Genomic DNA, 18,520 nt, shown 5'->3' with positions numbered 1-18,520 from the left:
TTGACCTGTAAACAAAAATTCTAAACTATCTCACAAGTGAGCACAAGCATGAACCTGTATCAAGATGAAAGTGCTTTGGAAGCATCATTTAGAGTCTATTTAAGGTCTGTGCTCACTACCTTTTTCTAGCCTGCATTCAAGGTTAGAGCATCACTGAATGGATTAAATAATTAAATTAAGCCAACAAAATGAGCGCTAACTGGTCCTTCAGTTAAACTCCAGTCGCTTGTCATTTGGCCTTTTTGTCTTTTGCTGCTCATATTCTAAGAAAAAAGAACCATATTGCACATTATCAGGTATTTTCAAAGCGCAAAATAACATTATTTGTACCCGAAGAATCTAGCAGTGGTGATGGCAGGACTATCCCTACTGATCACGTCAGCGCTTGCCTTGGCATTGATAATAGGTTCTACGAACCAGCGTCGAAGCCACCAATCTGTTCCCAGTAATTCAACACCGATGCATCCGCTCCCCCCCCCACCCCCGGCACCCCTCCTCCTGGTCTATCAGTCACGACTTGGTTCATATGGAATCTTTGTCCAGGCCATTCACTCAGAATGGAATAAAACTTTATTCTTTTAAATTTCACACATAAACCAGATGCTGAGAAAGCCCTTGTCATCTCTGACAGAGAAGCAGAGCGGCTCTGTTTCATGAATGACAGCACAATTAAAGCTAAAATAATATAAAAATAATTTGAAAAAATCCCTTTTCTGTACACTCTCAAAATAAAGCAAGAAAGATAAACAACAGTTTCTTTTTTCTGCTAGCTAGAAAATGTGTTTCTATTTGTCTGGGCTTGGAAGGTCAGTGTTCCCCACATCTGTGTGCATATAAGTGTTGTTGTCTGTGTGATCTATATGGGGTGTAGCAGCCCCTAAACTTTTCACCTAGTCTGTCTAATCATGAAGCTACTTAACCAATTAGAATACTATTATATCACATTGAACGACTTTACGTAATTGCTTCTTTGAAATACTAGGAATGTTTACACATTTATTTGGCTTGCAAAGGACTGAAATATTACAGGTAATATTATATTATCTAGCTCTCTCTCTCTTTTTAAAGAATATGGCTCTTAATACATTGATTTTTCTGAGTTCCGAGTGAAAGTTCCTTTCAAAAAAAATTTCTGAAGCTGACTTGAAGCAGGAAGGATGTCTTCTGATTTGGCCAAAAACAGGATGAGTGTTTAAGTCACTAAAAATTTGGAGGATTAAGTCTGTGGGGGGCCCTTTATTATTCACTGTTCACCAATCTTGCCTTGAAGTGTTTGTCGCAGTATCTCCACTTGACCAGCAGAGGGCACTTTAAACACCCCTACATCGCTCAGGGAGCAAATGCAGATGATGCAGAAACACAGTGTTCACCCAAAGTCAGAAAGAGCCCTGCAGGTTTGTTTGAAAGTCACAAAAATAGAGAAAATATGGACTGTACCACAGGGTTGCAATTGGAAAGTTATGAGCGTGTGTGAAGTCAGATAGGGAGGGACATACATGTGGCCTGCCTAGGAGACTGATCTCAGGCCCTCTTCCCTCTCTCAGCTCGAGACTGGAACTGGGCTGAACCTCTTTTCCTGGTAACACAGAACCCATTTCCCGATCATTTGGTTGAGCTTTATCTTTTCCCTTCTGTTCAAAACCCCGGGGCACCTGAACCAAGGAGAAGTCTTCACTTGTACTCATTTAAGAGGAGACATTCTAGTTAAGCTACCAGCCGTGCTCTGAGATAGACTCCCCCTTTAGGAATTGGGGTGCACTGTTCCCACATTCTCCCAGGAAGAACCCTGGGAAAATGGTGAACCCCGTTTGGTTTTGGCCAACTCACGTCTTATGATGACATCTTTTCTCACGGGGACAACTGTGAACCTTTACTAAAAAGGTTTTAACGTTTGGAAAAGCATCCTTGTTCTAGCTAAACACCCTGCGCCTCTTCCATTTTTCTTTTCTGTTGGCTCCAGTATAGTGTTGAAAAAGATTAGAAAGAATTGTGTGTGTGTATGTGCTCGCACAGTTTAAGTAAACTTCTTTGATCCTTAGAGAAATATAACACTTAGTAAATACATTTTTCTCGTATAGTGTTAATAGCTTTTGTTTGCCTTCTGGTCTCTCTCTCTGCCTCTGGCTCTTTGTTCTCATTTGTCCTAGAGTTGACAGATGAAGAGGGAAGGGAGGGGGTCTTCCAGCAGCAGTCCTTTCAGAAGGAGGTGCACTCAGTGAGTCCTCACCCAAAAAGGATCATAAACTTACTGGGTTAAGTCAACCTAGTTATCCCTAAGCTGCCTTGGGTTTTGTGTTTGCTCCTATGTTTTGTTTTGTTTTAGCTGCACCATATGTGATTCCTTGTGCCATTTTCTTTTGTCTATTATTTTTCTTGATGACCCTGAGCTGTGGCTTCCTCCTCAGTCCCAACGCTATTCAGCCTTCGTTGTTTTCCTCATCTTGCAGATGTAGGCCTCAAAGAAGAAGTGGCAGAAGAGCACAAGGTAGCTGAGGTACATGAGGGAGGACCAGAAGATGTTCTGGAAATGAGAGTAACACTGGTCCTGCTGCATCCAGTAGAAGACCAGGTAGTTGATGATGCAACCCATGAGCATCTGGGTGATCTGGGACAGGGTGATGAACATGGCAAACTTCCTGGATACTCGGAACCCCGCCGCTCGCAAGGCATAGTAGGAGTACATCACAGCGTGCACGCTGTAGTTCATGGTCATGAACCAGCCGCCCCCGGCAACCATGTCCTTGTACGAGTACCAGGAGTACAGGAGCACAGTGATGTGGTGGTACCAGTGCAGGAAGATCAGCTTTTGCTTTCTCAGGACAATGAATATCGTGTCTCCTGAAAGATAAAGGGGGAAGAGAGTGAGCCCCTTGACCGCGATGCCAGGACAATCTCTATTTCTGCAAGATGGTCCACCGCTTGAACTGGTACTTGAGAGTGGGAAGGAGTGGTGTAGGATCTGCACGGGTATTTACTAGCCCCGTGACCTGGGGCAAGTTACTGTTCCTCATTATCTTCCAGTTTCCTCATCTGTACAATGGGCTAACAACAGTAGCTGAAGATTAAATAGGAATAATCAAAATGCCCTTCTCGCTCAATGCTATATTCGGAAAGCTTTTATTTTTGCACAAAAAACTTAATAGTTTTTGATCTGGAGGGGCTATCACGAGCCGTATTGTCCAATTTTCAACTCGCCTGGACATTGTAGAGTCAACTGACTCAACTCCGATCATTTATCAATGGAGAGAAACAGAACTCCAGGGCCCAGCAAACTGTTTTCGGAGTTCTTGCTAGAGTAGTAATGCCAGTTTTCTTTGGTACATGACAAAAGGTACCCCTTAAAGACATATCCTTGTAAGTTCCCTGTAAGATATGAAACCCTGACATAGGGCCATGAGAAAGAGAAAATTAAACAGCAGGCAAAAATAGAGAAGAGAACAGAAGCCATCACTACCCCATTTGCTTGAGGGTCACAATGAACCATGTGATTAAAAAAAGCTGAGAATGACACACATTTTTATGGAATTAACTGTAAAAAAGCATTCTAGGAACTATCAAAAATTTTACTAGCATCCCTCTGAAGAAAAAGATCCCTTCTTCTAAGGTCGGAACTTTTTATTATGGAAGTCAGAACGATACTCAGATAAGCAGATGCTAAATCTCTGCAAAATTCAAGGATTCTAACAACGTACTGTATAATTCTGATGTCAAACTGGATGAAGAATAAACACAGTAACAAACACACCCAATTCCATTAATGAGTTCAAGAGGGGGATGAGACACTGGGATGTAGAAAGAAACCGGTTTATGCGGGCAAATGCCTCCTTCTTTCTGATCCCTGTGGTTCTCAGAGAAGGGAAAAGTCAACATCCTTCAAGATCTGCTGTGAACTCAAACTTGACTTGTTTGGTATAACAAAAGCTAGAATGCCTCTCTTATCCTGAAGCTCTATTAAGCACGAAGGGCAGGTAGAAGAATGCTGGGTATCTGGAAGACTGCAGTAACACAGGTGGTATCTCGTTCCATTCAGCAGAAGCTAGTCCTTTATTTCCCTACTCAACAGTCATCCTTTATTCCTTCCTATTTGTTTAGGACAAAAAGAGGGAAGTTGCCAGTTGCTGCGCTTCTGAGCCCGTTATAAATTTTTCTTTGAGGTCTTTCTTGTGAGATGCCTGACATCTTATGCCTATAAATGCCAGATTGAAGGTGATAGATGGTGATGCCAGCTCCATTAGTATGCTGAAGGGACAACACTGATGTGAAGAGTCCTGGGGTCTGCTTCTTAGTGTTCAACCCTGCAATTTGTGTGGTCTGTCAAAGACCTGCTAATTCTGTGTCATCGCTCTCTGTACCTCCCTTCCCTCGTTGAACTATAATATGGACATGATAATTCCAGTCTACCTTTGTTCACAAGATAGTAGAAGTCCCAGGAATTTTGTATTAGAAACCAATTTAGTCATTCATAACTGAGATTTTTGATGAGTCTCTGAGCATTAACTAAAATACAAAATCCACAATGGAATAAAAGTTGTTTGTCACCAAGTAAGAAGCATCCATTTTTTTTAAATTCTTTAGATTTAAATTTAGCTCTATTATGACTCATAATATTAACATTTTATTGTCCAGAGAATTTCAGTGAGCAGAGAGGAGGAGCAAAGACAGATGGCATCAGATATGCACACAAATGGGGAGCAGGGCCACAGTGGTTAGCAAAGAAAATGGCTTTTTGTTCTCCCGTCTGCGTCAGGTCAGACCTGAGAGGTACAGTCAGGCCTGAGAGGTACATGTGTCTCCATCTAACCTGAAGGAGGTGGGAGCCAAGGACGAGTCAGGAGCTCTTTAGAATGAGATGAATTTGCCTTCATGTAAGACTTTTTTTCCGAACGACCCGTGTACAGAATAGGAGGCTGCTTGTCTCCAGTAGCCCAGGAGCCTTTTAGGAACACCTTCCCCGTGCAGGTGACTGTGCCAAGAAGGCCTCAGACCCAGTGAACAGGGTTCTAGAAGGGCGTCCTGAGACCTCCCCGTCCTGTGCTCCTTTCGATATTTAACTGAGATGCACAAGTCACGTCATTCTGGCAATAACAAATGGCTTGTCTTGGGGGGGGAGCCACATACTATCACATCTGATTTGTCATGAGGTCGTGATACCAAGTCGTGGCATTTATAGACTTTTCAAAAGCTCGAGAATGATGTACAAACACAAACTAAAGATACGGGACTATGCATGTTGGCCAAAGGCATGAAGGAAAGGATTTGGGTCCATTGTAAGCAGTGGGACTTTGGAGGGTTTCCTCCATGGCTCCTATTCCAACTACCCCTGGCTCAGTTTTCAACCGGCCTGCAGCAGCACCAGCGTCCCCAGACCCAGACACTTAGGCCTCCCTGGACACTTAGGCCTGCTGAGCGCTGCTCATGTGAACACTGACCTGCATTTGGAAATACCCAGGTGGGCACAGCCACAGAGGCACATGCGCAGCCAGGGGGAGGGGGCTGCTCTGTGCTGGCAGGTCAGGAGCCATGTACCCTCCGTGAACCACACTGAGTCAGTCTCAGACACAAAGACAAACCCCAATGAGCAAGGGCTGAGTCAGACGTTTCCACCTGCGGAGGACACGGAGCCTGGTCGAATCACGCCCTTGAAGGAACAGGGCTGGGGTGGGTGGTTCTTTATCAAATACTCCTTCAAAAGGTAGAAGGGATTATTTTCATTCTCAAGTCTCTCAGATACAGCTGGCTCCAACTCAGATCATGGACATGTGTACCCGGAGGGATAAGGCATTTCTAGAAGTGAACACTGAGGTTCTCCTTAGCAATTGGAGGCTCCAGGGCCAGAGGCCTAAGGACCATTTCTGATAAGAAAATTATTTTTTTTTGAGGGAAACTATCAAGTGTTTGGGGCCGGTATATAGGACAGTCATGTTCCATGCACTTACTGTGTTCATGTCTGTAGTCAGTCCTTATCAAAAGGGCGGGGGGTGGGTGGGTGGTGGGATGAGCATAATGCAATAAATACACTTTGGTGTGACTGTATAAGGTCAGATGCCAGAAAGCTACATTGTGCTGTAAACTAATGCAATGTCAATAAAGAAAAGAGACAGGGGATGAAAGGGAGCAAGATTTGCTACCCCAAATATGTGTCCTAGGGATGAGGATGTTTTTAGGCTGGTCACTTTCAGAAATAGCTGACAAATGAGGACCTCTCAATACTGAAAATTTGCCCAATTGTAAGAGATACTTGCACGCATTAGGAAATTTGTCAAGGTGAATCCCCCCTCCTGCCACCAACCCCCATCAAGTCTCTGCATCTCTTACGGATGGACAAGAGAACAGTGAAAACAAGCAACCACAGCCCTACTTGGTCACCCCATCACCAGCCTGCCCTCCCCAACCCCAACCTTTGTTTATAGCTGAAGGTGTTATTTAAGGTGGGCCATTTGGAGGGAGAAACTCAGTCCCCCAGGGTCTCATGTATCACTAGGGGGTTCACACTAAGGGAGCAGAACGTGTGACCCAGGGTGTGAGACTTGGCCATGAGGATTATTTTGAGGTGAAGGCAATGGAGACTCAGTAGATTTGGTAAGAACCCTCTACCTGTCCCTCACTGCCTAACCGTGCCAGAAATAGCTCTGTAACCTTATTTACGTGATGGGGCAGCCTTTTGTTTTTCATCACCTCCTCTGCATTCCTGTGAATCACCTCTTCACCTGTTGTGTCCCTAGACACTCGTCCCTTTCCCTAACTCAGGAGGCTAATACCTGCCACCTCGCTGCCATTTTCAGCCTCATGTCTTTGGAGTTCCCATAAGTATGAAATTAAATCTACAGTAGGTTCTAGATTATAATAGGTAACCAACATCATCATCATCATCATCTCTCGTGAAAATTTAATTATTTGACCATTTTAGAGGAACCCAGGGAGGAAATTTCCTCCTTCCCAAACAGGATGATTAATAAAAACACTAACTACACAGCATAAATTAAAAGTCAGGAGGATATGCTATTTCTCAACTCAAGTCTCAAACTTTAATAATGGTGAATTTATTTTAAAGAAAAATGCCACAAAACCCCCCAAGTAGAGTATCCGTGTTCATTCTCAGACCAACTTCAGTTTGAGACCAAGTTATCTGACCCAGGATCTCTGAATTGAAGTTAAAAAAGACAAAGAATCACTATAAAAGAAATATCTAGTGAGACAATCTTATATCTTGCCTATGAGTGAAAAAATTTTCATAGAATTCTGAAATTCCTAAAAATCCAGTTCAGGCTTTCAGGCATTGCCTGTCATTCCAAATTTGAAAAACACTTCTCTGGCCTAAAAATCCACACCGATTTAAATATTAAAAAAAAATATATAGCCTCCTGCAGTCTAGCTCATAAAGTTTGTATTGTAAATAAATTTTTTTAAAGATAAAATGGCCATAACATTCCAGCCCCTACTCAATGGTGGGCCCTGTGCTCAGCAGAAACACTGAAGCATTAGTGGTGCTGATAAGATCTGGGCATAAGCTGCCCAAGGAAATGTCTTTATCGCCAGAGAAAGGAGTCACTGGGGACAGCCAACTCTGGGTTTGCCTTGACCGGAGCTTAATATAAATGTAGGGGCTTAATATAAATGTATTCAATGAATGAATGAATGAATGAATGAATGCATACCAGTGCACTCTGATCTAAGACTTTTCTACCTGGCTCTGTGAACTTGTTGCTTTGGACTGTGAAGGGACTCAGCTTAGGAAAGGTTTCCAGAAAAAGTATCCTTCTGCAGCTCCTCCTTCATCTTTGACCTGGGTCTGTGACATGCACACTGGAGAGACCTTGAATCCCTTGTGAAAGATACAGAATACAACAGAGGGGCACTGGTCCACTGACAGCTCCTGTTGTAGGTGGCAGATAATACAATCCCAACCTCTAACCGCCTTGCTAGGGGACACGGGAGAGGAAATACAATCTATAAATGTTTTGAACATCACAACACAACTCTGAATTCCAGATAAAAAATAAATCAAGGGTCTCCCTGGTGGCCTTGGGGTTAAGTCTCAGCACTATCATCACTAAGGCCTTTGATCCATCCCCAGCCAGGGAGCTACCCACATGGCACAGCAGACCTCTCCTGTCTCCCTGCTGCTCCCCTCACCAGTGTATTTCAGTAGATCTGCCTGTTCCGCTCTCCACTCTGTCTCTGGTGAATCCTCTCACCCCACCCACCTACACCTCTGGGCTATACCCCAGTTCTTCTACGAGAAAATAAGTAAATAAATCTTTAAAAATATTAAAAATTAAAAAAAAAAGAAATCAAGAACGCAGAGGGTGGCTATGTTTCCCTATGGCCACAGGGCAGCGTGTGGGCCAGTGCTCAGCTCCGGTCAAGGTGAACCCAGAGTCGGCTGTCCCCAGTGACTCCTTTCTCTGGCGATAAAGACAATTTCCTTGGGCAGCTTATGCCCAGGTCTCATCAGCACCACTAATGCTTCAGTGTTTCTGCTAAGCTGAGTCACACCTATTTTCAAGTCCATTAAAGAGCTGAAGAAAAAACCCTTAGGGATCTACAAGTATACTCAGTATTTTCAATTAATCTCTAGAAGGTGAAGTATATTCCTTTTCTCCAAGGCCCATCTCTTTGATGATTAAAATCAAACCACACAGAAACCAAGCCATTATATTTGTTAGTGAGAACACGAGGCTACCTGAATAAAAAGTTCCAATGACTAGTTTTCATCCTAATCCCAGAGATGAAATATGTTCCGGGATGGGACAGGAAAGTAGCTGTATTACTCATTCCCCCTGGATTCTGACACTGGTCTAGCCATTAATGAGTCTAAGAGAAGTGGTTGCTAAGACCCTAGGAGTGTATTTTCAGTAGAGCTTGGAAATACGTGTGTCCTATGTAAATGATCTTGCTCTTTGTATACACATTGTGCAACTACTCAAAAAGAGGGAGGTGGGAAGAGAGAAAAGGAGAATGGAATTTAACCAAGAACTCCAATTCACCCATCATAACTTCTGCAACCAGAAAATAGGGCCTTCTAGGTGCTTGTTTAGTTTGTTCTTTTTAGGTAAATTTTGAGAGTGTGTAGCTATAAGGGCGGTCACTGGAGGGAAGGAGACAAGACACTCACCTAGTTCAGGCGCTTTGCTCAGCACAAAGGCGTAAGCCCAGAACTTGCTGACGGGTCCATTGTAAAAACTCTGGTCACAAACTGACTGCTTCAGGCCTTTGGTCATCAAAATGTACACCATATAAGCACCAGTTCGAAGAGCACCGAATATACTTTACAATGAAAAGAGAAAAGAAACAACATTCAGGAAAATAAAATCAGTCTGACATGAGCCATACTTAGAAACGAGTGACAGGCATCAATATATCACAATAATTTGCATTTACCCAGAAGCATCTTAAAATGTTATCTGCGCAAGGGTAATAATAAAAAAAATACTCAGGGCTTTGTTGTGAAGACCATGCATATTTATTCTTTTAGCTTCTAAAGGACATGTTATAGAAAACCTGTCTGGATCCAGGGCAGGAGCTCATGAAGAACCGTGCTGACCTTTGTGTTTCCCCTTGAGTACCATGCTTTGGGGATGAGATGGGGGTGACTGAACTCTTGGCATTAAGTCCATTCCATCCCATGTCTCCCTGAGTATCTGTTTATATCTTTCAATCAGCCCTTCCCCTACATCTGGACTGTCATGCACCCACAGATCTTGGCCTCTTTCAGCCTCTAAACCATTTCCTAGGTTACTGCTATCCACTTTCCAATCCATCTTTCTCCAGAAGCCAGAAAAAAGAAACATTATGTACAGAGGGACCACAGATAATAGAATGACATCTTTAAAGAGCTAAGAGAAAATGCCAACCCAAACCTTTATACTCAATGAAAATCTCTTTCAAAAATGAAAGGGAAATGGTTGGTTTTTTAATTCCACTGTTCACCTCTTCCAGGAAGCCCACCCAGACTCACTTCTCTAAAGTCCCCATAATTGGGCCTCCCCGGTGGCGCAGCGGTTGAGCGCTGGGTTGCGAAGCTGCCCGCGGCCTCTGCGGCGCCGGTTCGATACCCAGCTGCTCCCCGGCCACTGGAGGAGGGTCCACATGGCACGCAGACCTCTCCTGCCGCCCGCTGCTCCCCTCAGCAGTGTACCTCGGTCCTTCTGCCTGCTCTGCTCCCCGCTCTGGCTCTAGTGAATTCTCTCACCCTCCCGCACTTCTGACTGTACCCAGTGCTTGTATAAACAAACAAACAAATAAATAAATAAAGCATGCCTCTATTAAAAATAAAAATAAAAAAAATAAAGTCCCCATAATTGCTCATTTGTTCCAGGTTCATGAGCACTAGTAGATTTTGTGGCTAGACTATGGCTTCACACAAGGTCAGAGTAGATCCAAGGCAAGTTACCGTTGAAATAGTTCCTTTCCGTTCAATTGTCCGATGCTTAGTGGCCAGGTCCCAGATCCTGGGATGACAAGAATCAATAAGCTAACGCTAGCTGGTGGTTGCGATGGTCGTGGAAGATGCCAGAGGAAGTGGTATTTGAGTTAGGGCAAAGAGGTGTTCAAAGTTTGAGGGTCAGGTTACAAGAGGTCATTTCAGAACATGGTAGAATTCAAGCCCTGATGATGGTCACTCACAATATTGCTAACAACAAGAGGACAGCACATGTTATTGTTCCGTATCTGGATTTGAGCCTTACCCCCTAAGCTCTGAACAATGAGGGTGACTCAGAACGGAGGACACTATACTTTTCAGGGAAACCATCTGTGCCAGCCATGGGGCCATGTGCGGTAGGCAAAGGAGCTTTGTTGGCATGTGACAATGTCATTGCTTAGCCAATGGGGTGGTTGTTACATGAGATGGCACATCTCAACCACCGCACACTTTGGAACCAGGTGGCTTTTTAGGATGATACCTGGGCATAGAGTCCTTAGACTCAAACATCAACAAAATATTCTTAAAGGGAGGAGGTGTTTTTTCCTCCCTAAGTCACATTATCTTGAGAGAGAGTGTGTTGGAAGAGATAACTATGCCACTTATATTCTACTATCCCTGGTTCTTACTCATACTCATGGCAGACATAGCTAATTGATCTTGATTATCTGGCTGCACCAGGACAAAGCAGAGAAGTCCACAAACTGGCCAGACACTACCAGTAGATCAGGGTCACAAACTCCAACCACTGTGATATCCTTTACCACTTTCCTAACTGGGTAACTACTTAATCTTTCTAAGTTTTTCTTCCTCTGAAATGATGATACTTAACTTGCAAATTAGTTCTGCAAATAGATGATAAAAGTAAGATTTTAAAAAAAAAGATTTTACTTATTTATTTTTATGTAGGAGAACTGGGGTGTAGGCCAGAGGTATAGAGGGTGAGAGGATTCACCAGAGACAGAATGGGGAGCAGAACAGGTGGATTGACTGAAATACACTGCTGAGGGGAGCAGTGGGGAGACAGGAGAGGTCTGCTGCACCATGTGGATCAGCTCCCTGGCCTGGGATCAAACTCAGACCACAGTGGCTGGCAATAGCTTGATAGTGCTGAGACTTTAACCCCTGCACCTCCAGAGAGGCCCAAAAGAAAGTCATTTATTTGGTGTGAAATCTGATATATAGGTGCTGAATAAAACAGTATTATATTACTGAATCACTCTATGTTGTTATTATTCCTGTTTTACTTGTCTGTCCTTCAATGCTGAAAATCACTTTGACCTCTCTCCTCTCACTTTTGTCAGTTAAGAGATGTGAAAATTAAATATCTCTAATTGAAAGTCAATGAAACTGATATACAGAGAATTTGATTTGCATTGATGATTATTCACATTACCAAGTGTTTTATTGCAAAGAGTTCATTTCATGAGTCATCTTTTCACAAAGTAAGTGACAGCTAGCAAATTTACTACAGGCATTTTCCATAGGACATATTGAACCAGAGACTCCACAAAGAAAAACATCTGGTTCAGGAGGAATTACTCTTTCCATCAGATGCTAACAAGTCTGGGCCACAGTGTGGAATGAGGGTGGATGGTTATGGCATCTCCTGCCTTTGCCCAGCTAGTCACAGGGCATCTTTTTTATTTTTTATTTAAAAAAAAAAAAAAAAGAATGTATCACGTTTCCTGCCCAAGCCTGGTTTGGACTGTACTGTGGAGCAGGAGAATCGATGAGGCAGCAGGGGCAACATGAGGTGCGATGCATCCTGGGGGTCTGGGAAAAGCACTGCTGAGCTGAGGTGCTCCTTCCTTCTCAAACAAAAGCTCTGGATTTCTAGTCCAAAGGAGTCATTTCTTCATCACTATCTATTGCCATGCCCTACAACCAAGGGGGTGACAAGAATGCCCACTGGAGTGTCAATCACGATGCTCTGGGGGTAGCAAAGGGAGGGAACTTGCCTGACTTAGACCACCCGATACCGCTCCAGTTCTGGCCAAGAAGTGCTGACCTGCTGGCCTTGAGCTAGATGCTGGCGTGGCATTTCACACTTACATGAGCTTGAATGAGTTCCTATATGATGAAATTTGATCCTCACAATGACTCTATGGGGTGGCATTTTCACAGTTCTACAAACACAAAGTAGGAGAGGGTAGAGGCTTGGAGAGGGTAGATGCCTCGCCCAAGGTCACGCGGCTGCTTATGAGCAGGATGGTCTGACCACAGCTGGGGGCTTTGCCGTACCCAGCGCTCAGCCTGAATTCCCACCAGGCTTGCATCTAGGAAGGGCCATTACAACCATCTGAAGCACTAAGGTAATATCAACACCTCAGACCCATCTTGTACTCAAAATCACAGAGACAGAGGCGCCTCTGGGTCCCAGCTTTGGCTGAGGGACTCTCTGGACACTCTACCCTCCAAGATGCCTTCCCACCTGGCCCTGCCCCATCTCTGCTCCATGGCCCGTTGGATATAGCTGTTCAGGTAAGTGAGGAAGAAAGTTGCTTATTGATGCAACAGGGGCCTTAGACAGGAACCCTTGTTAAATGAATGTCTTGGCGTGGGTGAGAGTTCTTCCTTTGCTTTCTCTTACTCAACCATGCACGGGATGCCATCTAATACATTCCCCAGCAGCTGCCTTTTTGCCAAGGAGGAGCGCATACTGGTTTCCAGCTATATATGGAGAGAACAATGTGCTAGTTTCAGGACTTTGGTAATAGGAACAAAGAGATAACAGTCGACCATTGGCGACCCCAATTAAGAATGGCAGAAAATTAAGATAAGGGATTTGCAGGAACTCAGAAGAAAAGAAAAATCAATGTGGGCAGTAGTGAAGATGAATGCCGAAGCCAAGAAGCTCACCGGGATGACAAAAGTGGTTAGTCATCTTGTTCCTCCAGAAAACTCTGTTCCTTTGAGAAGACTCTTAATCTCTCTTGGAATATTACCAAAGCATTAGGACACCGACAGGTCCAGTGCCAGGACTAAAGGCAATGCCCCACTACCTTCAATTGCAGTCTTTTTTTTTTTTTTTTTTTAATAGAGGCATGTTTTATTTATTTATTTTATTTGTTTGTTTGCTTTGTTTATACATGCACTGGGTACAGTCAGAAGTGCGGAAGGGTGAGAGAATTCACCAGAGCGGGGAGCAGAGGGCGGCAGGAGAGGTCTGCGCGCCATGTGGGACCCTCCTCCGGTGGCCGGGGAGCAGCTGGGGATCGAACCGGCGCCGCAGAGGCCGCGGGCAGCTTCGCAACCCAACGCTCAACCGCTGTGCCACCGGGGAGGCCCTTCAATTGCAGTCTTAACTAGATTTCACAGCACCATCAGGAAACCAAGCTCCTTTTTTGGGATGAATGATTAATGAAAATTTCACTGGAAGAGTGCATTGAATCAGGACATAGGACATTATCTGTATAAACAGTCTCCCTCCCTGCTCAGAGCAACAATAGAAAGAAAAAAAAAAAACACAGAAAGGCAGGCAGGCAGGAGGTGGGGGGCAGCCTAGACCTTGAGGGTTCCATGCACTGAAAATGGGGGGCAGGCATGTCCTTTAGAATCCCAGCTCTGAACACGGTGAGCTCCCGTTGTATCCCGGGATCTCTCTATACCCACTATCTACCTTTGGGCTTATTAACTTGAGCATCTATGAGATCTACCTATCAGATCTACCTAAATTTTTGTGATATTTTAAAGCAGGACATTGATTGTTTTTTCCCCTGAAATGTTTATAGTCGTGCACAGTGACGGAACGACTCTAATCACAAGACATGCCAGTGAAAGTAAATTTAAACAGTATTCATCTCACAAGCACTTTCAAGGTCGAGATGCCCGTGAGTGACAGGCCCCTGCTCTTACTGAAAAGAGTCTGATCTTTCAAGAGATCAAGTAGCACCGCTGAAGGGAGATGGCGTGAAAAGAATTCCTTTCTAAATCACATCTTTTCTGAATACATTTTAAAGCGAGGGGTAGATGGGTCTCCTGGGAGTTTTCCCAAAGGATGACAGAGTGAGAGACATCTGGTGACCCATGTGGCAGCTGTACTTTTTAGACTGATGGCAGTCAGTCTCCTTATCACTGGGTTCTCTCTGCCTCAGAAATCTCAAACGAGATCATTTCACCACCATCGCGAAACCAGAGGGCCAGACAGACAGAAAGACAGACTGAGCAGCAATCGACTTTCAGTAGAGCGTCTGCACTTAGGAGACAGCCAGTGAACTCAGAACCTATGCTCACAGGCTAAAGAGGCAGCCGTAAAAATCCTCTGTACAGTTATTCCCAGGAATCAGAGGGGATTTATCTTCCAGGAAAGCCCCAATGTTAAGTCCTGCAGAGTGTTTCTAGATGATGCCCAGATGGGGGACCCTGCAAATGTGTCACCCTGATAGGGTGACACCTGTGCCTCCCAGGGAAATCTCATTTACAACAATCCCCAAATGGCATTTACATCTTCTGAACTGTGGTCAATTCAGAATCTCCTCCCCTAAAATTGCCCAGATGCTGGAATAGCGAGTCTGGCCTTTGTGGACACCCACGCAGCCAGCTCCGGGGTCCTCCCACTTCTTTCTCAACATCTTCCTTGGGCTCAAAGAACGTCTGGCTCAAAGTCTCTCTCTCCTGCAAGCTCAATGCCTCTCAGAGTGCTGCACAATGAGGTACAGGCAGTCTCAACCCCAATGCCATCACAAAATGATGCAGAACACAAAAATCACAGTGTAAAGAAGCACATTTTAATTCTTTGTGCACAGGTCTAATCAAAGGAGATAAACTCATCCTGTCCCTTAATCGCTCTGTTGGCCTTGACTTGCCTCCTGCCACCATTAAAAAAAAATAATAATAACCCAGATTTTCAAGAATTGAAACTGGACAAATTATCTAATAGCAGCAAAAAGGGGCGATGACCAAAGCAACTGCTTTTGATGACTATACCTATGAGAAGTTTTATATATAAGATTTCATCTATCTTGGCCAAATTACGTAAGATTTGCGCATCTCCCAAGAAGATGATTCATGTAGTAAGGACTTCAGAAAGTGTTACTCATGAAACAGGTTATATCCACTGAGATATTATATGTCAAAATGCTCACAATAAGGCACCCTCTGTTGGTTAAAGGTCTTATCAGAGACAGCCTGGTGTTTGGCAAAGAAAACCTGACACCAGATTCCTAATCTTGTCTCCTCCACTTACTGAACACTCAAGTCTGATCCAGTAAGTCTTCTCATTTCCTTTGTAGACTAGAGATGGCATTCTGCCTATTTCCTTCCCGAGGTTCACATAAGCTGGTGGATGCTAACGTGACTCACTCGACAGCAGTAAGCCATCGAGGTAGCCACTACTATATCCTCTCTTTCGTCAACAAATCTCCTGACTACATTATTTTTCTTTGTAATCTGTTTAATTTCTGGGCCTCCCCAGTGGCACAGTGGGTTTGATTCCTGGCTGGCCAGGGTAGATACCCACATGGCACAGCAGACCTCTCCTGTCTGGCCTGCTGCTCCCCTCAGCAGTGTATCTCAATAGAGCCTCCTGTTCTGTTCCCCACTCTGTCTCTGGTGAATTCTCTCACCCTCCTGTGTCTCTGGCCTGTACTCCAGTTCTTGTATAAATAAATAAATCTTTAAAAAAATTTAATGATATGATTCTGGGAATTTTATATATGAGACCTCTATGTAAACATTTGCCACTTAGTAAGAAATGGTATCTGACCAATGGATTAGTAACTGAAAACAACAATCTGAAAAATTTGGAGAACATTAAAGCCTTGACCTCTAGGTTTAATACAGGAAAAAATCTGAGACCCATTCACTCAGTTGGGACCACAAATTTATGAAAATAGTTCCACCTCTCAGTTTCCACACACTTGTGCTACCAAGCTCCCAGGCACCTCCGTTGCAGGCGGGATTCTGTGAGTCCTATCCTATGAATATTCCTTTCTTTCTACATTAAGAATTGTTTTAATCCTCAAGCAGGAAAAGCTTCAAATGTCAGTAGGTGGTTCCACAAATTACCCTACATGTCTTCAGGACATAAGGTAGGAAGTGGGCTGAACCGTGAACTACCCTATGTCCTCAGACACCTACGAATGATAGGAACTCAATGGGTATTTATCTGCTGTGATATTTGAGTAGGGTTGCTAGTCAAAGTAATAAAAAGTTTTCAGAAAGTCTGGGGTTTGGTTTTCTCTTGCTTGAGAAAACCCCCCAAACTGTCGAACAATTTAAATGACCTCATCATGTATAGCTGAGCTCTCCAGGCCTCCAAAAATGTCCCCAAGGAAGAAGGCCCTCCCATTTCATTATCAAATGTGAGCAGAAGGAGCCAGGGGGGATTTCTCCTGCTGCCCCTGCTTTGCAGCAGAGAGGGTTGGGGCTCTTGAGGCTTTAGGGTTTTTCTGTCTTCTGAGGAGATGCCCATTTCTATCTGATGTGTGAAGTGAGAATGAAAGGTAGAGCTGCTAAGTTACCTACCAGAGTGGATAAAATTAAGAAAAACGAACAATACCCAGTGGCAGTGAGAATGAAGAACATTAATCAGAATTTCTACACACCACTGAGAGAGTAAACTGGTACCAAAAAAGCCAAACCCTCAGTGAGCAATTCCTCTCTTAGTTACAAACACAACAGAAATAACAACATGGTATTCACTCAAAAACAGGTACACATGGGCCTCCCCTGGTGGCGCAGCAGTTGAGCCTGGGCTGCGTAGCTGCCTGCAGCCTCTGCAGCGCCGGTTCAATCCCCGGCTGCCAGCAAGGGTCCCACATGGCGCGCAGACCTCTCCTGCTGCGCCCACTGCTCCCCTCAGCAGTGTATTTCATCGGTCTGCCTGTTCTGTTCCCCGCTCTGGCTCTGGTGAATTTTCTCACCCTCCCGTGCTTGTGACTGTACCCAGTGCTTGTGTAAATAAATAAATAAATCTTTTAAAAAAAAAAAAAAACAGGTACACAAATGTTCACAACAGTATGATTCATATTATTTCAGAAAGAACTCAAATGTTTACCTACAGTGGAGTAAAACAAATAAAAGTACTATACAATAAGAACAAAGGAACCACTGCTCCATGCAAAATATGGGTGATTCTCCCAATATGATGCTTAATTTAGGAACCCAGACACATGAGTATATGTTGTGTGATTCTGTGTGTATGAAGTTCAAATACAGGCAACATTAGCCTAATGATAAAAGTCACAGTTCTAATTACTTTTAGGGAAATAATTGGGAAGGAGCACAAAGAGAAATTTTTGAGGGGCTAGTAATTTGGATCTGGGTGAGGCCTGTATGAGTGGTTTCACATTGCTAAAAAAGTCCACGAGCTCTATGCTTAAGATTTGTGAATTTTGGGCCTCCCTGGTGGCGCAGTGGTTGAGCGCTGGGTTGCGAAGCTGCCCGTAGCCTCTGCAGCACTGGTTCGATCCCGGCTGTTCCCCGGCCACTGGAGGAGGGTCCCACATGGCGCGCAGACCTCTCCTGCCACCCGCTGCTCCCCTCAGCAGTGTACTTCGTCACTCTGCCTGTTCTGCTCCCCGCTCTGGCTCTGGTGAATTCTTTCACCCTCCGGCACTTCTGACTGTATCCACTGCTTGTATAAATAAATAAACAAATCTTAAAAAAAAAAAAAAAATTTGTGAATTTTTCTCTATTTATAAAATACTGCAAAAAAAAAATAAGTGCACAGAAAACAAAAATCCTATTCTATGCCTACAACATACCAAGTGACTTTTAGGTTCAATGAATTAAAAAAGAAAGAAAAAGATGAGGAATGTCACGGACTCTATATTCTAGTTGGGGGTGGGAGGATGTAAATACATTTTTAAAAAGTTTAAAAATCTTAAGACTGGGTGAGGCAATCATGACTTGGAATGGGGCACAGGAAGAGATCTGCTGGGCTCAGAGAAGACCTCCTAGAGGAGGTGAGATGAGAACTGATGAGGAGTCAGTCTGGACAAGCCCTGGAGAAGGACACACCAGGGAGGACAGAATGACAAAGCAGGAATGAGTCCACCGCTGGAGGTACAAAGGCAGGAGCCGGCAGTAATGGGGCTGAAGTGAAATGCACTCCAACAGCTGGGCCTCCAAGAATTTTATGGGATATAGATA

General features: G+C 44.0%; 1 protein-coding gene across 2 annotated transcripts in view; it reads right to left on the bottom strand.

Moving 5' to 3' along the window:
* Positions 1–493: 493 nt before the first annotated feature.
* Positions 494–18,520, bottom strand: part of ELOVL6 (ELOVL fatty acid elongase 6) — a 126,807-nt gene continuing 108,780 nt past the window's right edge. For both annotated transcript variants that reach the window (XM_037509553.2, XM_037509554.2), the window contains exons 5-6: positions 9,116–9,267; positions 494–2,838 (exon numbers count right to left, since the gene is read on the bottom strand). In XM_037509553.2, coding sequence (XP_037365450.1) covers positions 2,414–2,838; positions 9,116–9,267 — 577 coding nt within the window. In that variant the 3' untranslated portion in view covers positions 494–2,413. The remainder of the gene's footprint in view (positions 2,839–9,115; positions 9,268–18,520) is intronic.

Source organism: Talpa occidentalis, unplaced genomic scaffold (assembly GCF_014898055.3).
Source record: "Talpa occidentalis isolate TD23 unplaced genomic scaffold, MPIMG_talOcc4v2.1 talOcc4.13, whole genome shotgun sequence".
Taxonomy (NCBI): domain Eukaryota; kingdom Metazoa; phylum Chordata; class Mammalia; order Eulipotyphla; family Talpidae; genus Talpa; species Talpa occidentalis.
Note: the sequence above shows the minus strand (reverse complement) of the source record. Positions and strands in the feature narration are given on the sequence as shown.